Genomic DNA, 19421 nt, shown 5'->3' with positions numbered 1-19421 from the left:
TATTTATTCAGTGCATATGTCCGTCCACAAACGAAGTAGCAGGCAAAAGCCAGTATCAACTGCCGGAGTATAGATGTTAATAGATACATTAATTATTTCAACATATTCTAATCGTGAGTGAGTAATTAATTCCAAGTTAATATGTCTCTAAAACCGATTCACATATAAATAAATATGATTGTGGCAAATAGCAAATGTCCAAGACAACGCGTAATAGGTATGGAATGCAAGGAGCGAGGAATGCAGCCCCGGCAAGAAGTTAACTCGCACGTCTCACGAGTCTTAAACATTCGGGATATTGGCAACATTTTTCAAACCTGTACGTCTTTACATATTGTGTTTGAGTTTTGATACATGTTTAAGTTTGTTTAACAATTCGATTTACAGTTGTTAAGCGGAACTTCTTTATGTAAGTATACTATAATCAACAAAAAACATATGATACATGACTTCTGTTATTGTTTTATACCCACTAATAAATAGATGTCACATTTCCAAAATGAATCCGTTCACATAAGTTTTTTGCTCCAGTATATGATATAATCAGATCAAGTGGTGTTGTAATCCATTGTTGTAGACAATGCGTCTAGTCAACGTTTCTCACCGCATGCGCACATGACTCACAGTGACGTAGCTCGCAGCATGCTTATGTACGCACCATATTAGGTGGCTAATTCGTTAGATAACCTATTCAATTAAATTACCTATAATTGGGCAGTAAGTATTTAATGCCGACGGTTGTGTATTCGACTATTGAATTCTTCACAAGCAATTGCTAACGCTCGAGAAGACCTGTGGGTTGTTATCATTATCAATAGGTATACTAAATACTTGTATATTTGAGGAAGGAATCTCAAGGCGGCGGGGTCGTTCGCAACTATTGTAGCGAGGCAGCGCGGCTGCGCGTCGGCTGGGCAGCGCGAGCCCGCGTGTCTGCATGCCGTTCTCGCCGCGAGCCGCGACAGGCGGTATTTGGTTAGATGGCCATCGGTTACTGGACCCGAGAAAGTCGTCTATTTCGAAATTTTAGCGTTGCGTGTGCTCGGTGTGCGATGTGTCGCTGCGGTGCCGTGGAGTCTGGTGGTGTGAGCGGCGCACGGGCGGCGGCGCGCTGTCTGCCCGTTCTTCCGGACCGCACCCGTCCGACCAGTCGCAGCGTACCGCCCGCTGCCCGCCCCGGGCGATCGGCCTTCAGAGTTAAATAATTAAATCGAGAGAGCAACGCTACGACCGCAATGTTTGCCACCGCCGCCGCCGCCGGCCACCGCCGTCGCCGCGTGGGCCCCGAAGAAGTCGTCCCGGAAGGCGCTGCCAGCCTTGATGGCGCTGTTCTGCGCAATCGAGGCCGGTTTGTTGTGCGCATATTGCGTTATGCTGCGCCTAATCTTGTCAAATGTTTTTAACCGTTTAGTTACCTTGCTATATTTTAAACTAACAGCAGCTCCGAGCACTGTCAATAACACTATAACTTAAACTATTTATTTAACATAATTTTAACACTAAACACACATGAGGTAATTCCATCAACATTACACTAATATGTAGGACTCTTTATTCCATCATTCAGAACACAACTGAAATTTTTATATGAATACATATTCGCAAAAGCGCGATAACATAAATAATCATTATGCAAAAATGGTTTCAGTTTTATAAGTATTATAGCTATGATGTACCCAGACCAGGTTACAGCCTGGTGATGGTCAGACTGCCCTGCTCTCATACAAAAAGTATTTTGTTTTTAAGCAACTCCAGATTTATTTCCTTAACACTGGCAATGCACTAATCACTCTATATCAGCGTATTGTGGTGATGATCCCATACCTAAGTGATGGAACTGCTTAATTGCATACTTTTGAACACAAAAGTAAACATATTTGTTAGTGATTTATAATAAAGTGTTTAAAAATGGAAGGTAAATTAATGTAATCGTATAAAATTTATGCAACTCCAGATATTGATAATGGTATAATATTCGACAGTACTGAACTTGAGTAAGAAAGCCGCCATTGACAAATATGATTTGTTTACAAATGCTACACCCAGTCCGCTTTAGATACAAAAATTACTTGTTTCTGTGCCCACATTGTTTTTCTTTCATATCAGTGCATAATTAGTATGTTAATTATTAAAAAAAGCTCGACCTACTTTGTAGTACAAAAAAGTTTTGTACGTTTTAGAAAGTAAGCGAAGCGTAAAATGGACAGGATATGTATTTACATATACACACGCTCAAGTAATGTATTTACCACCAAAAATTATTTACTTTTTAATTAACTTGTCTATTTTAATACACTAATTACTTTTGAATGTTAGTAAGAATTAGTTCACATGTAATACACAGCAGTGGAACGATTGCACCTACACTACGCCAGCGGTATTACATTTCTATGGTCTGATAGAAGTCAAGTCAATATTCATATCAGTGCTCACAACTACACTTGAGACTAACAATGATATTTGGGTATAAATCGTAAAAACGTGCTCTTGACTAGATTAAAGAACGAACCGATCAAGTGTAATGGAGATTTCAGATGAAAATGTCCGTATAAAACCTTCATAAAGCATTAGAAGTTCCTTAAAGAACAACGAGAAGCTGCTTCATGGCCTGACAAAGTCGTATAATGATTCTTGAAAGTCTAATCACAGCACACGACTCTTCGAAACGCGTTAGTCTGCCTGCTTTTTCATCATGTGAACATTGCTAAACAGTCTCTGAAAATGATATATTACTTAATATTTAATTTGAATGCAACTAAACATACTGTTACGCGTAGACGTTGTCTTGGACTATTCAGAAACAGGCTACTTGTTAGACGTGCATGGGACTGAAAAATAAACATGTGCAAAGTATGCTACAGGCGTATCAATTTTCAGAACACATAGGTTGCGTATCTTGTGACGAATCTCAGCTTATTCTTTGAGTTTATTTTGATGAATTTTGACCTCATTTGAAAAAGCAAAGCTAGAATCTCCCAAAAGTGTAGTGTAATACAATAGAACTGACCTTGTTGCTTCTTTTCAAGTTACTGTCCCCCAATTCGGACCCTTTTAAATACGAATTATAAAAACGCGGATGTGCGAGTACTTGCTACACTTACAAAAGTTTCGCATCTTAAGTAGTGTAGTAAACGTATACTACATTATTTACCCGTAGATAGGCGTTAAGCATGTGTGAATACATTCAACGAAACTTTGCAAAAATGTATGATTGTGGTGTATCGTCTGTCGTGTATGACAGTCAAACAATGCTGCGTCACCTATTTCTAAACATTCTCTTAATCAAATTGTTAGGTATGAAATAATACCTATGAACTGTATATACAACTTTTTTTTTTATTTGGAGTTATCGTCTTCATAAAACAGTTTACAAATAAATTGGTTTGTGAATTGTTTATTTTTATACGTTTCAATTTCTGACATACGCAGCTTTGATTTACCCTATGTTTACTATTTGTTGTGTCGCTTTTTCGAGAGCTCAGCAGCCTCATCTTCCTGACTCTTATAAACAATTCAATTTAAATTTTGATATAAGAAGCGATTTAAATATAATTTAACTTAATTACTTTAAGATTGACTAACGTTACACTTCTAAGTTCCCTATTCTTCATCAACAAACTGGCTACCGTCAGATGTCAATCACTTAGTAAAGCCATAAACAGGTAATTTAAACAAGTTGGTAAGTCCTTTTAATGCCAGGGTAGGTACCTACCGTGTATATGCTGCTTCGAAACTAGATTGTGTAAGTAGAAACAGTAACCAATACTTTATACTGATTTTATTGATATAGTTGTCAATGTAAACATCACTCATCAGAGTGCAGTGATTTATAAATGTAAGCTCTAGATGGTGCTTACCTCTTGGGCAGTCGCGACACAGTTTGGTTACAAATGTCCTGCGACAAAACAAAAATAAAGTAGGACAGTAAACATAGGTAAGCTTTGTGACATGCAACCTCTCCGTCTCTTATTTTGATCCTCTGCAATTCGCACTTAGCATACAAAGCACAACACCAAGATGTCTCTCACATTAGTTTTCTATTACCACCACGGTCAAGCTGGCTCAATCATACTGTAGAGAAATATGTCCACAAGGTGTTATTGATATGTTAAGCAAAACAGTTTTATCTCACCCCGAAACTATAATTCACACATTTAGGTATATTAAATATTGTTTTTTGGCAGAGTAATCTTCAGTTACACGTCTATAGCCAGGGTTACGAAAAATGTACATGATATTTACAATTTTATAGTTGAGGTGTACAATGTAAATCAGGTTAGCCTACTTCTATTCCCATAACTATCTCGATTCTATAATATACTACAAATCATGAAATATCTGTAAGAAGCATTAACATGTGAGCTAAATATAATGTGCAAATGGTCGGTTCATACATTTCATTTGCAAACTTTTATTAAAATTCAACTTGTTATTGGGTGACGGAGCTCGTTGTTTTATGCCTTGTCGGCAGCTCAACAGTCGGCAATTCTGCGAATCAGTGGATATTGTCGCAAATTGCCGCTTTCGCCACCCGCTGAATAATGCATGCGATAACATAACATCACGTTCGCGCACCCGCCGCCGCCCTCACCGCCCTCGCCGCGCGCTCCAAGCCAACTTCACGAAACCCGTTTCCCCTCGTATTCCACCTAGCTATCGCGCTCACTACCACATTAACTCATTGTTACCTAACTTAGACTAATCTCGACTCAGTTCTAGCCCCCAACTGCCCCTGTCTGCCCTCGCGTTACACAACACATTAGCCCACTCTTGTTTGCTCTAGCTTTTGAAAGTTCTTCTTTATCGGTTTGTACTCGATTCGCATGCGCTGAATTGAGTTTTGTGGAGTGACGTCACAAGTAGATTATAAACTAGGCACTTTGTAAGAAGTTTTCGCAGATGGTGAGTGTAGATGTAACAATAGAGCGGGTTGTTGGTCTACATCCGTGGTAGTTAGATAGGGCTTGGTCGTCGTGTGGGGTGGGCCGGTGCCGGCGTTTCCCACAGCGGCGGCTCCTCGACCAGTTCGTCGGAATGTGGTCGCGGCACCGGCCCGCACTTTCACCAAAACAATTCGTTAGCGGCCTCTTTCGGCATCGCACCGCACACCTCACCCCGCCACCCCACCACCCGCATACGTGAAAATTAACAACACACTGATACTTGACTTTGTGATCAATGTTTTGTACACGAGACTGTTTTCAAGATCTCCATCTCTGGAACACGAGATCGTAAAAAAGTAAAATGTAATAATCTTTTCATATATCACTGTAGTTAATTATTCGTGCTACGTACCTATATGAAAAAAAGAGATTTCAGAACATGGATAAGTTTGTGATGCGCATTAGTTTTCAGTTAATTACAGTTCTACGGTTTATTTTATTGCTTTAAGTTAAACTGACTGCAATTGCTGTATGACATTCATATCTACATCATTTAGTTACTCTACTTATATTACAAACAAGCTTTTGCCCGCGGCTCCGCCCGCGTGATATAGTTTTTCGGGAAAAAAAATCCGTTATAACAATCACGCTTTATATTTTTCCCGCGATAAAAGGAGCCTATGTTCTTCGCAAGATCTCAAACTATATGTATACCAAATTTCATCAAAATCCGTTTGGTAGTTTTTGAGTTTCACGCGTTCAGACAGGCAGACAGATGTGGCGGGGGACTTTGTTTTATAAATTATATGTTTTAGAACTTTTTAGGAGGAATAATTCCATCATACCTATTTATTTCATAACTATAACCGTTTACCCAGCGCACGCAACGGAAGCCCTCGAGACGAATAAATTTTCCCAGTTATTGCAACATTTTTCTATTAAAAAAAAATTTCAATTCGAAACAGTAGTTCCTGAGATTAGCGCATTCAAACAAACAAAACAAACTCTTCAGATTTATATAATAGTAAAAAGTATCCTATGTCCATCTCCTGGTTCCAAGCTCCCCACCAATTTTCAGCCAAATCGGTTCAGCCGTTCTTGAATTAAAAATAGTGTAACTAACCCGACTTTCTTTTATATATATAGATTACTGAACCATCTTAGAATACCTACGTTTTTTACTCATTATTTCCATTCATAAAATGGTAGGTAAATTTTGCACCATATTAATTAACTTAAATGTAACAATGTAGTAAGCGGCGATAGCCTAGTTGGGTGTGGAACGGACTGCCAAGACGAATGTCCGCAGGTTCAAATCGCAAGGGCACACACCTATGACTTTTCTAAAATCATGTGTGTATTCTTCGTGAATTTATCGTTCGCTTTAACGGTGAAGGAAAACATCGTGAGAAAAGCTGCACATCTGAGAAGTTCTCTATAGGAATTTCGAAGGTGTGTGAAGTCTACCAATCCGCACTAGGCCAGCGTGGTGGACTAAGGCCTAATCCCTCTCAGTAGTAGAGGAGGCCCGTGCTCAGCAGTGGGCAAGTATATAATACAGGGCTGATATTATTATTATTATTATTAAATGTAACAAAAGCGTGAAGTTGCTAAAGAAATATGTAATATATTATTTTAATAAATGTTTTATGGACAACGCAAGCCAATTACTAAAATAACAAGTCCGTTGATTTAGGTATAGATTTGTTCTTTCTATTCTGGTTTGACAAAACGGTCAGGACATTCCGCGAAATGACATTCATCGAAGTCGTGGCGGCGTACAAAGTAAACTAGAACAAGATAATCCCGAAACAGTTCGTCGCGAACAGATCACGGTCCAACCGCATTCCTGTTCACGCTTTAAATCTGAATTTGTTCTTTAAATTATCATCTCACTAACTGCAATGTGCTAAAATACATACACTGGTTGTTAGTCTAAGATTTCTCTGCCCTTTGGACAAGTTTATTCGTTGGAAATTAAAGTGTCTTTGTTCTTTAAACTTGATCTCCCGGAGAAATTTTAACTTTCTCTATTTATGTGTAGCTGGGTTGTGGCTAATGTGACCTAAATGTGACCGTATTAGTCTATTTTAGAGTCAATGCAATTTTTTTTTTGGAATTTATAAAATAATTTCCAGTACGTAGATAGAATTTCTTAGCTACTGTTGCCACTTCAACCATGACGATTAATATAACTTCCTCTACCTAAGGGATGATGATGATGACCTCATCAAACGCCAAAACTATGTGTATTATTGTTATGTATGGTTTTTAAGTTTAGCGTTAAACTTGGTGGTCAATTAGGTCCATCCACCAACTTACTTACATGTATGGATGCTAAATATGAATAAATTACGATATGGCGATAACCTCGCCCCTTATCACATCATGACACGGAAAACATATACCGAAAGGGAAGGTGCACTTATTTACCTCTTCCTACATCTCCGAAATAAAAGGCATGCATGTATTGAATGTAAAAATTAAGTATGAATAAAACAGGATTGCTAATGTTTGCGAAAATATTTGGATGTATGTTAGAAGTACCTAAAAACCGAGCAACCGCTACACGAATTTAGAAGAAATTTGGCACACACATAGAACATGTCCGGGATTAAAATGTGCGCTATGGATCGCTATAGTGATTTAGGGACTTCTGTAGCGGGAAGAGCTTGTCACGCGGGTGAAGCCGCGAGCAACGCCTAGTAAAAGTCAATTTTTCTCCCCCAGGTACGGGCAGCTTTCCGGCATGGTAGAGCCAGTGTTCGGCGTGCTGGGCGCGGTTGCGGTGGCGGCCGCCAAGCCCGCCTTGCCGTACGCGCTCGCCTTCGCAGCCGGCGCGATGATATACGTCGTCGCAGATGACATCATACCAGAAGCTAATGCGTCGTGAGTGTTTCATCATTCTATTATGGCTACCAGATTTATCATGTAATATGTGTTAGGACATCCAAAGGACCCATAATTAAAGAGTGTTCATTGTAGTGCAGTCGAAGCGCTATGGCGTAGCAATGGATAAATTTGTGGAAAATATTGTAGTTGTCATCAATTCTGACAACACACATTTGTAAAATTTTCGCAAGCTAAACAAAAACTTAAGCTTAAATCTATTTGTGCTTTAATTTAGTATGAGCTATAATTCCCATTAATCATCCATTTTATAGTTTACGCAATTGTAAAACCACGACTACTGTCGTTTTCTCTTGAATCACACATAACTGAAATAGTCTATGTAGGAAAAGCTCGGCATTATACTGTGCTTTTGCATCAAGATCTACTGAACTTTTGTCGTACTTGTAAATAAAGGTTATTCGCTAAAAATACAATGATAATGTGCAGTTGTCGCCTTTTTTCCCTTACCAGGATACCTATTCAGTACGGTCTTTTCTCATGCATATTATTTGGTTTTCACATTTACGTTTTAAATTGTGTTGCCGTACCGATGCAAATCCACAGAGATTCCTTATCTACCTTTTATTATTGTTAAAAATCAGCCAACTTATTTTAAAAGAAACGTAACATGAAAACAGTACAGTTACCTACGGTTTCGATTATAATTCGTTTCAAAAAACTCTCGATAATTTTTACCCTTCATGCAGATATTACCAGACAAATGATAAATTATATATCAATTCATCTAATTCTACATGGTCCGGCAATGAATAGAGGGAGATAAAGTAAAGAATGTTACCTTGAGTTTGTGCGAGGTCCCCTTCAGATAAAGCGGTTTTGTTATCACCCTCGTCCAATGTCCAAACGTGGCCCTCGCGTCTAAGTCTAATGGACGGGTCCACCATAATTACTCAATACGTTACTACAGTTTTCACATCCGATAACATCCGTTTAGTGCAGACAAATAATATTTCGTGCACATGTTTTGATTCTGCGTAATTGTTAACGTTGTTGTTAACTTGCGAGACAAGACAGACGAGGGTATGTATAATCCGCAAGCTTAACCCACAATTGTACTAACGAGGGTCGCACCATATCTTGATTGAGCAGATTTGTGTGCGTATTCCTTTAGATATGAATTTGACGGCTTGTTAGCTATCAATAGGCGCGTCTTGGTTAGGGTGCGAGTGAAGGACGAAAGCTGTGTGACGCGGGTCCTTCTCCCCGGCGACAGCGGCCGCCATTATCCTATCTTGGCATTGTCCCGGACCGGTCGCGTTTCCCTTCCGGACACAGGGCCAGTGTGTCCAGAAACGTTATGAGCTCATTGTTTACATTATACCAGCCCCAAACAGGAATTGTACTTGCTATTCAGGACAGCTCCACAGCTTTGTGTTCTACAAACATTTGAAATCACATACGTGTGATTCGTTTTTCGAACTTCGTTATGTTTTTTCGCCAGTATTTATGAAAGTAACTCGTACACAAAGATTGTGTAGAATTGTAAACATTTTCTTAATATTTTCGTGTGTCCGTAAATTTTGGCAACTTTATTAAGCATAATGTTTGTTTACCGTGTCATCTTTAACATTGTTGATTGTTTTGTAAACGTCTGATGTAAATGTTTGCATAAAGTTAATCGTAGCGAGTGTGCGAACAAAATTCGAATGTTTCCTATGAATATGTTGATTGGTTGCGATATACACAGGACGGTTGTATACAACAGTTGCACAACATTGCGATTGCAACACTTACATCGATTTCTCAAAGCTCAACTCCTTATCTCGCGTCTGATAATACTAAGCTCGATATAGGATTTGTCTTAAAGTTTACCTTTATACAGCAGCGACGTGGATTGACGACGCCTATTTACTGCTTGATTAAGGATTGCCACGCCGAAGTTAAAAGCAGTCGAGTATAAATTAGATACATTTATTATAGTTCGTATCGTTCATAATAGATGCGAAACTTACTGTAACTTCACGTTACAAACGTGGAAATACAGATTAAACTGTATTCTCGAAATTGTCTCAAAAATGCAATAAACATGTCATCTGGAGAAAAACAACGTGCTCGTCTATTGTGACTTTATAAAAGCTTCAGAAAATTGTAAACGGAGTCGCAACGCGTACCCAGCAACAGCGCTAAATAAAATCAACTGAAGCGATGATTTCGGCGAGTGTGAGAAATTTGTACAAAAAATAGATGGCTGCAATAACAGTGTGAGATAATAGCGTTTTGCACAGTGCAAGTGGCATGTAAGATGTAGGCGCGGGATGCGGCGGCGTCGGGCGTCGCGACGCAAATACCCTCGCCCGAAATAGCGGCGCGCCGTCTGACACCCCGGACGGCGCGCTGTCGTTGTCCTCGCACTGCATTTCGAGCTCAACATTTATCGCTCTCCCTATATGTTGTTCTAATTGTTCAACAAATTATAAACTAACAACATTCGTGTGTCAGTTCACATCCCCGATACGTCCGTGTCCACGTCCGCTGATGCTTGTTGATAATATCTTCCTGAATTAAGAAACTATTTTAAACCGATTGTAATCATTAGACTTCCTGTATGCTCAACATATTTTTATATACTATTTGCAGAGAAATGACTCATGAGAAAATCGAGCTCAGACTGTTCATGAAGCCTTTCGAGAACCGGGTTAATTTTTATGTAATGAGACCTACTGACGAGTAAGGTGGATCACCTAATTACAAGTGATATCACTTCGATGTTCGTTGCCTTCGATGTCATGGGAATCAATGATGTGCCGCCCACCATTCAAGAGAGTAATGAGAATAGAGAGGGCGAGCTTCTTTATAAACGTTCGACATTTTATTTAGCGTGTTAAATGCAATACCAAAACTAGCATTTCCCTTCGATTTTCAGTGAAACGGTGGCTTCAATGTGGAGTCGGCTCCTCTACCCTGAAGGCAAAATTGCCTACAGTAAAGCTCTATCACAAAAATGCAACATAAAGTCTATCTAACTTTGCATGTTGCTAAATAATTAAGATTATATACAAGTTCAAAATTACACTCTTAAATGTTTGAAACTGAACTTTCAGCCACATGCTCATCAATTTTCATATCATGTTAATTATTATTTGTTGCCAGAAAAGCATACAAATCCCACGTGCATTTGAGCAATCGTAAAACACGGAGTAAAGCTCTCAATGGACACCGTTGTTACACGTTGAGACACGGCTTTCTCAATAACAATGATACGGTGGCCCATTAAAGTATTGGTGAGCGACAAAGCTATGGCGTGTCTATTTGCAGCGGGCGGGCGCCGGGCGGCGTGCACCGGCCGCCCGATACGCACACTCGACGATTATGAAGTAAATTCGGTGCGTCGCCGTGCGTGGGCTTGTCACCGTCTCGCCACTGTCAATAACAATAAATATATAAAATAACACGTTTGTTGCCGGGATAAAGCCGGTGATGCTGCTCTAGTTTGTCTATGCGCTGACGTCACCGTCTGGGAATCCAGCGCGCAGCTGTCCAACACTCCCTGACCTACCTCCAGAGACCACTGTGATGCAACTGCCCGACCACCAGCCACCAACCCTCACCATCGAGCACTCTGACCTCCATTAAAATCTGGCTCAAGGCTTGCAAGTTTTGCTTTACGATGCGGTGTCCATTGTGAATATAATATTGCGAACAAAATTGGTTACGATTATCATAGATATCCTGCATGCAAATGTAACAAGAGTTTACCACTAAATGCGAATCTTTTACGATTATTTATTTTTCTTTAGTGTGAGATGAAATGACGGTCCTTGACGACTCGGCCCTGTGAAAATGATTTTGCGTCCAAATGGCTAATTACTGATCGTTCCTGCAGAGACATTTTTGAACTTATATCTTTGTTACGATCGTCACAGTTAGATTTCAGAAGTCAAGTCTCATATTCAGTAATTATTCATCCTCTGCTACTTGGTAATGTAACAATAACGGCAATGCAAATTGATGGTTGACTCGACCCGAGTACGTGACAGGATTTCTTCAATTACAACATGGACATAACAAACTCGCGTTAACATTTAATAAAACAAACAAATTAGAATTTTCAACTCAGTTTATAAGAACTTCATAAAATATTAGGAGGTTCCTAAACTGTTTTCCATTTTTACTAACATTACATTTAATTTAAACATTGCATTATCTCAAAAGCATGAAAAAGAATAAATGAATTCCTTCTCGTATCTGTAAATTACATTCTTTCCAATAACATTCCAGAGTGACTTGTTTCGAGATATACACATTATGTATTGCGATCGAATCACGGTGCTTATCCTCCTCAGTAACACAGGGAGACAGATTAACAATAGCTGTTATAAAGTATGATTAATCACCGCCGGCATTTTTCGGGACAACTTATACGCACTGCCAATTTGCCACTCATCTAAAGTAACAAATTATATAAAAATAAAGTAAAAAGATTTTTTTCAGCATAATTGGCTGGAATAATTTATTACTCGAGCAGCTGTTAGATTTGAGATTCATAATTCGTTACAAACGTGTTTTCATAAAAGTCGTGGCAATGCTTTTTTAAAAATGCCTCATATTTGGCACGTTTTTTGCTTGCCACAGTATATTTTAGTTAATTACGTGTCATACTTAGTCGTGTGATGTTAAGGGCGGCTTGGGAGTAATTTTAAAGACAAAGCCAAATCGGCAATTACAAACGGAGGCGCTCGGGAAAACCGATCGGAATTTCATGTCAATATTAAGGTCTTGTGGGAACGAACTGGTCTTAGTTCAATGTAGTAATCCTCATTTGCTAGCATGATCCATTTGAAACTTTAGATACCTAGCACAATGGAGACTAATTCGTCGATGATACCAAATTATGGAGATTTACGATTAATACAAGTTACAATACACGTAGTGTATTTGCATTAATTGATAAAAGAATTATGTGATAAATTGGCACTATGGTTTTTACACTAATTTGACTATATCATTTCCAAAAGTAAGATCAATAAAATACAAATGTTGCTACTTTTGGAAGCAAAACTACAAAACAAATATACGCACGACAGGCATAAAAAAATATTTACTCGAAAATAATTTATTGTCTATTAATGGCGCGTTATCAACAATAAAAAAAAATATAATTCCAAAAGCAGATAAAACCGCTTACATTTCCACATAACTTGATGTTGAAAATTCCTTAGTTTTTTAGTGTGATGTCAGCGATGGTATTTAGGTTCGTGTCGTGTGTACAGTCGGGGTTCCCCATGGAGCGTGATCGGAATATGCGTAATGTATCATTCTGTCAAACTCGTTAACATGGCATACTCCGACGCGTAGCGTCCTCACGAAGCGGATGTCAAAACTGCCGCCCCGACTACTCAATGTAACTGTCGTAATCGTCTAATAACAACGTCTTGTATATCAACAGGATTGAGCAAACGCTCGCCTCTATCGCTTGCTGATGTGCATAAATTATATAAATTAATAATGCAATTTTAAAGTTTTGTAAGTTGTTGTTTACATTTTAACATCTTGCCGAAATTAATGTATGCACAGTCATTTTTCTAGTTCGATGTTTATGCCATGATGAAGGATACACGAAGATTTATGTTCCGATGGCATCGAACTTTGTACCATAACTTAATTAGTGTATTGATTGCGTTGAAATTTCAAAAAAACCTGTTATTCATAAAAATTGCAATGTATATACTATATAACTGTATCTAATAATCGGATTCGACTTTTTCCGAATATGACTGATTGTATTGATGACAAAACTAAACTAGTAAACGCGACGTATAAAGTTACAAAAATATTTGTCAAAAGCTTGTTTTATAAAGCTCATCATTATTGGTATAATGTTTTGCAAAAAAAGAATAAAATCCATATATTATTACCATCGTGATATTAAAATTAAATAAATTATAGTAAATTTATTTAATTTAAATACCACGCCATTCACTCTGTCCCCTTAGGTAGGCCAAGGTGACTACTGACCCTAATATTAGCTCGTTAATAAATATACTTAAAATTGCGTCCCCTGACGTGTTAGGGTGATGTATCAGGTTAATGGAGACAATATTTTTTCATTACAATCTTTTTTATCCATCCAGGATCTTAGTATATTACACAAAGTACACTGCTACTTAATCTTCTTGTGGTATTAATTACTCGAATCCTTTCACAAAAAGAACTAACATTTTTAACATGGAATTCGATAAAAAAAAATGGTAACGTATTTGGTAAAATGCAGCAATGTTAAGTAACGGCCCCCGAGCACCGCAGCCCGGCAGGCTCCCCTCTTTATTAAATAACTGGCGTGCGCACATGTTGGGATTCTAAGAAAATTTACCAAAGCCGTATTTTTCCGCTGTCTAGACGATGTGACGTGACAATCAATACAATTAGACGTGCAACTATTGCTACCCATTATGCGGGGTTATATCGTGCATAATTTTGGAATACATGGCTTTGTCTTTCTGCATTTAGCATAAACTAACATGATTATGAATAAATATCACTTGATTGGGAAATTTGTATTCTGCAATAATACGGAATATACAGAGAATTTATGTTACATACACAACTATTTCTTTCTAGGAATGAGACAACTCTTTCGGAATCGATATGAGAGGCGATCGTCTGAACTATGCTCTTCTGATAGTATTCAGAAAATGAGGCAGAAACATTGTTATTTACTAGGTATAAGAAAATTTGTTGAGCCTCATTAAATTTACTGCAATAGAGCAAATGGTACAAGAACATCCTCCAACGCCCCCAATTCAGTGCTAGTTGTTAGTCGTTGTTGTAGTAGTAGAAATTTGATGCTTTGGACCTCTGCTAATCACAGCAGCAATACAAAATGCATGAGCAAAGCTACAATTCCACATTCATTGTCACTGGAGGAGACTGTGGTTGAGGGGAGCCAGTCATGCTATATCTTACTGCCATAAGTTACTGTTTAACTACTCTTTATTCGAAATATCTTTAAATTGCGACTGACTTCCTTTTATACGATCAGGAATTTTCCTTTTCGGTTCGATTTAGGAAACTGGCTCACAGGTAGGCCGCCAGACGCCGGAAGATTACTAGATCGTGTAACTTACAAACAAGATTAAGCATAATAAGCGTATCATGTCTAGATATGTTAAGAAATTATATATAAATTGGTATAATTTACTCTTCATCTCAGAGGATTTTTGACGAGCCTTCTGTGTCCTTAAATATTAATTGTGTTTCATATTGTTTTAAAATACCTACATATACATAAATAAGCGGCGATAGCCTAGTTGGGTGTGGAACGGACTGCCACACACCTCTGACTTTTCTAAAATCATGTGTGTATTCTTTGTGAATTTATCGTTCGCTTTAACGGTGAAGGAAAACATCGTGAGGAAAGCTGCACATATGAGAAGTTCTCTATAGGAATTTCGAAGGTGTGTGAAGTCTACCAATCCGCACTAGGCCAGCGTGGTGCACTAAGGCCTAATCCCTCTCAGTAGTAGAGGAGGCCCGTGCTCAGCAGTGGGCAGGTATATAATACAGGGCTGATATTATTTATTATTATTACACATAAATAGAATCCACATTAATACGATCAAGGTCAAGCTTTTATTTAATTGGTAATTTCTAAAACTACATTATTCCTAAGTGCTGTGCGATTTTTTATTCGGAACAGACGCAATTTATATTTACCAACTTCCATAGACAGTTATAATAGCTAGATTTACCAGAGAGGACCGACTGTAAGATCTGTAAAATCTCCAAAAAATATCCATTGTTCTAGGCGCGATACAGAAGTAATATATAATACGCAGAATGGTTAAAAACGTCCGTTAAGTGTTCCAGTAAAATTTGGTATGTGCATAAAAATGTCCGGGTAGTGAGTACCTAAGTACCGGGAATTATTTTAATGTAATGGCCCGTAATTCCAGTTAGAGTATTCCGGTCGGCCGGTTTCTCTAAATCCGAGTGCGTGAGACGCAAACACCATCGGCGGTCTTTCCGATATCGTAATTTTGCTACCTAATTGATATTCAAATATCGTTTACACGTTATTTCTCAATGGCCCGTATTGTATGACGACAGCATTTTATAACGGACCCCTATGTTATTGTGTTTGTACAGCGTATATCGTAACCGAACTACAACAATAAGAGCTAATTTTATTTTTCGCTCTTTGTAAAATGCGGATATGGGAACATTTTAAATTAATAATATAGCAATTAACATATATCAGAACTGGGAGCGTAGCCAAGACGCCTTTCTACAATCGTTAACGCTAATACAAAAAACAAAAATGTATGGGAATGACATCTTCAAGCGATAAACTTATCGATCGGATATGTCTTTCCCACATATATTTTGTTGTTCTCTTTTAACTTTAAAGTTTGTGGAAAGGCGTCTTGGCTGCTACCTCTGAAATTGTAATATGTAATAAAAAAAAATATATTTTAAGCAGCAAAAGCATTATTTTTACATCTACTATTATTCGCAACATTCCTTCAAAGTACAGTACATAAAGCAGACAATAATTTTAATATATTTACAAAATCGGGACACAATTTCTTATCTATTAGTAATTGATGATTCATTGTAACTGAGCACAATGTGTATCATATTTATGAATGTCATTTTACTCTAAACTCAGATATCTTCAATTATTGTTGAAAGACTGATGCAGCGTAACAAGTCCATAAATGTACCATTAAAGCCACAAAAGTTAATTTAACTGACCATATGTGTATATTGCACTTTGAAGCTTATAAAAATAGGCTCTGAAATTTCATTTCTGTGTAATCAGTTTATACCGCAATGTAATCTCCTTAATACCCAACAATATTTTTTTGTAGTATTTAAGGTTTTTAAAACTGTTTGTCTAACGTCAACTCTCTTGGAGACTACAAAGATGGTTTTAAGTACCACAGTCAACTGAATTTATACTAATATATAGAGCTGAAGAGGTTTTTGTTTACACGCACTAATCCCAGGAACTACTAGACCGCATTGTTTTTTTTAATTTATAGGAAGCTAAATCACTCCTGAGTGAGGTTACTTTCATCTCAGGAAATATTTATCCCTGAAAACTCTTTCACCGAGCGAAGCCGCAGCCAAAAGTAAGTGTGGTATAAAAATAAAATTTTATTTGCAGTGGCAACGGGAAGCTGGCGACGTGGGGCTGCATCATCGGGTTTGTGGTGATGATGTGCCTGGACGTAGGTCTCGGTTAAACCACCGGCCTCCGAGCCCTAACACCGAGTGCCTTCCCGCTGGCGACTAATAAGCTAAGTAGTTATAATATCCCTTCATTTTGTACGTAGACAGCTCGACAAATAGTTAATATCATAACTAAGGAATATCTGTTAGGAAAAACGAACTTAATACGAGTAATGCAATCGATTTTAACTAGATAATGTGTAGAACAGATCATAAAGCAAATAATGTTTCAAAATTTTCAATTATGATAGATGATATTAACTTAACTATTGATATCAATTCGTGAACTACGAGTATTTTAATCTAAAAATAACATTAAATTTTAAACAATATATAGACGAACAATTACGTACAGTCGTATTGTACTCTGCTCTAAATTTATTCTACATTTTTAAGAGCTCTAACTTAAAAGTTGTCCACTGCAAGGCTACAATAACATAGTCCCTGTGCAATGTAGAACTTCTTATGTTGTAAATAAGAATATCGTAAACAAGGCGTTGTTAGTACAAAGTAAGAATTACTGCTAAATGCCAATTTTATATACATAGTTTCAGTTCCTACTGATCTTTGCTTGATGATCGCAATATGAGTTACATATCTACATCGTGTTTTCATTTTAGACACAAATGTTCCTGTTATGTATTAATACTCTATGTTAAGGGTTGGTTTCAACAACAATATTGCCATATTATGGATGTCGTTTGCTATATTTCGGCTAGAATATTTTCTGATATTCCTTTAGTAATTTACATGAGTGTTGCATGCGTTATTATATTTGAAAGTAAACTAGATATTTACAAAACAATTAAGTAGTATAGACTTCTACCAATAGCAATAATTCTTATAGTACTGGAAATAAGGTAGCATGTCGCCAAATTAATATACTACTAACGCTAGTGTCATTCAGGAGTACTGAGTTAATTTTAAGCCAAATTATATGATAAGTAGTGCATTAATTAAGGTTGTGCTTGTCAATGTTAGCGCGGGTGAGATTCTCGATAGTGTACTTTGATATTGTTGATCGTTTCAGCTTACTCATATTTCATAGATAGTAATTATTGTAACGCCTAACTTACAATCGTATCTTTACAAACGTTTACTTATTTCCAATTGACAAGTACAAACCTTGATAGATAAAATTAAAAAGACAATATATTATATTTATTTTAAATTAATTCGATTTAATCGATACAATATGAAAAATATCGAATATGAATAGATGTTTTTCAACGTGAATGTTTTCCAAAGTTAATTAAATTATAAATATTGTGATTCACGTACGTATCTTATCTAATTGTAAATAAACGTAGTTCCGATGTAAGTTGATAAATTTCTTTTGGAAAATGCATTTAGTTGTTTATATTACGTGCTATAGTTCAAAGCTCAACGGCACTGTTATATAAATTACGAATTTAATATATTGTTATTTAAGATAATTTTGTTTTATATATAATATAAATTGCAGCATAATGATGGTGTGTTTTAATTACTCGTACATGATTTTAATATTGAAATGTCTACAGCCGAAAGATCACCTACGCGTTTTACATATTAAGACATAGACACATCAAAATGTACGGTTAATCTTATTAACGCCTTATTGCAGATATAAGACATTTATTGACAATTTAATGATATGGTGTATGGAAGCTACTCTCCTTCTCATGTTAAGGTACCGGTGGTCTTAAGGCTGTAGATGTTTTCAAATACCCATACCTCTGTTCATCATAAGTTATATTCTAAAGGATCACACTCATGATACATCTTGTATCTATAAGATGGGTGTAATAACTTCGCTGAATAATGTCAACTTACGTAACTTATTGAAATAGTGATATAAATCAATGGCGAAATTTAGATAGGTTATTATTGTTTCCGAGGTAGGACAATTTTTTATTCAAATTTATAAAGAAATAATTTGCCAAGCTTTTGTTTACCTGGTAATATTCACGGGATAGCTACTTGGACGTATGAACTATAAAGTATCAAATTTCTTAGGCTGTTTCAACTGCACAAACGAAAAAGATGGGATTATGACGTAACATGAAACAAAAGCAAATCTGTCCCTGAAGTTGTGCTAATGAAATCCTTTATTCCCTTCTTAGCTTCAATTAAATGAGTGTAGTAAAACTTTTATGAATTGAAAGGTACATCATCGTTGATATGCAGAAGAGAAATATTTTCTAATAAATAAAAATATTTTTTATATAAATCACTTTAATATAATGAAATGAAATCATTATCATCTCGTTCATGATCTAAGATACTTTGCCTTTTCTGTACAGGAATATAGTTAGTCGTATTTCGGCCACTACCTCACAAGTTTCCATAAGTTTGTAACTCGTTTGTCTAACAAACATGTCTTATAACAATTTAAAATTTTGGTTCCAACATTATAATAGTTAAATACGCAAAGCTGTCGCCATGGTTTTACCGCGTAACAAAAGTATT

General features: G+C 37.1%; 1 protein-coding gene across 1 annotated transcript in view; it reads left to right on the top strand.

Moving 5' to 3' along the window:
- Positions 1 to 18443, top strand: part of LOC115439966 (zinc transporter ZIP11) — a 58193-nt gene extending 39750 nt beyond the window's left edge. The window contains exons 6-7 of the mRNA XM_030164071.2: positions 7614 to 7772; positions 16906 to 18443. Of these exons, the coding sequence (XP_030019931.1) occupies positions 7614 to 7772; positions 16906 to 16984 (238 nt within the window). The 3' untranslated portion in view covers positions 16985 to 18443. The remainder of the gene's footprint in view (positions 1 to 7613; positions 7773 to 16905) is intronic.
- The last annotated feature ends 978 nt before the right edge of the window (positions 18444 to 19421 follow it).

The sequence above is a fragment of the Manduca sexta genome, chromosome 15 (assembly GCF_014839805.1).
Source record: "Manduca sexta isolate Smith_Timp_Sample1 chromosome 15, JHU_Msex_v1.0, whole genome shotgun sequence".
NCBI classification, from domain to species: Eukaryota; Metazoa; Arthropoda; class Insecta; order Lepidoptera; family Sphingidae; genus Manduca; species Manduca sexta.
Note: the sequence above shows the minus strand (reverse complement) of the source record. Positions and strands in the feature narration are given on the sequence as shown.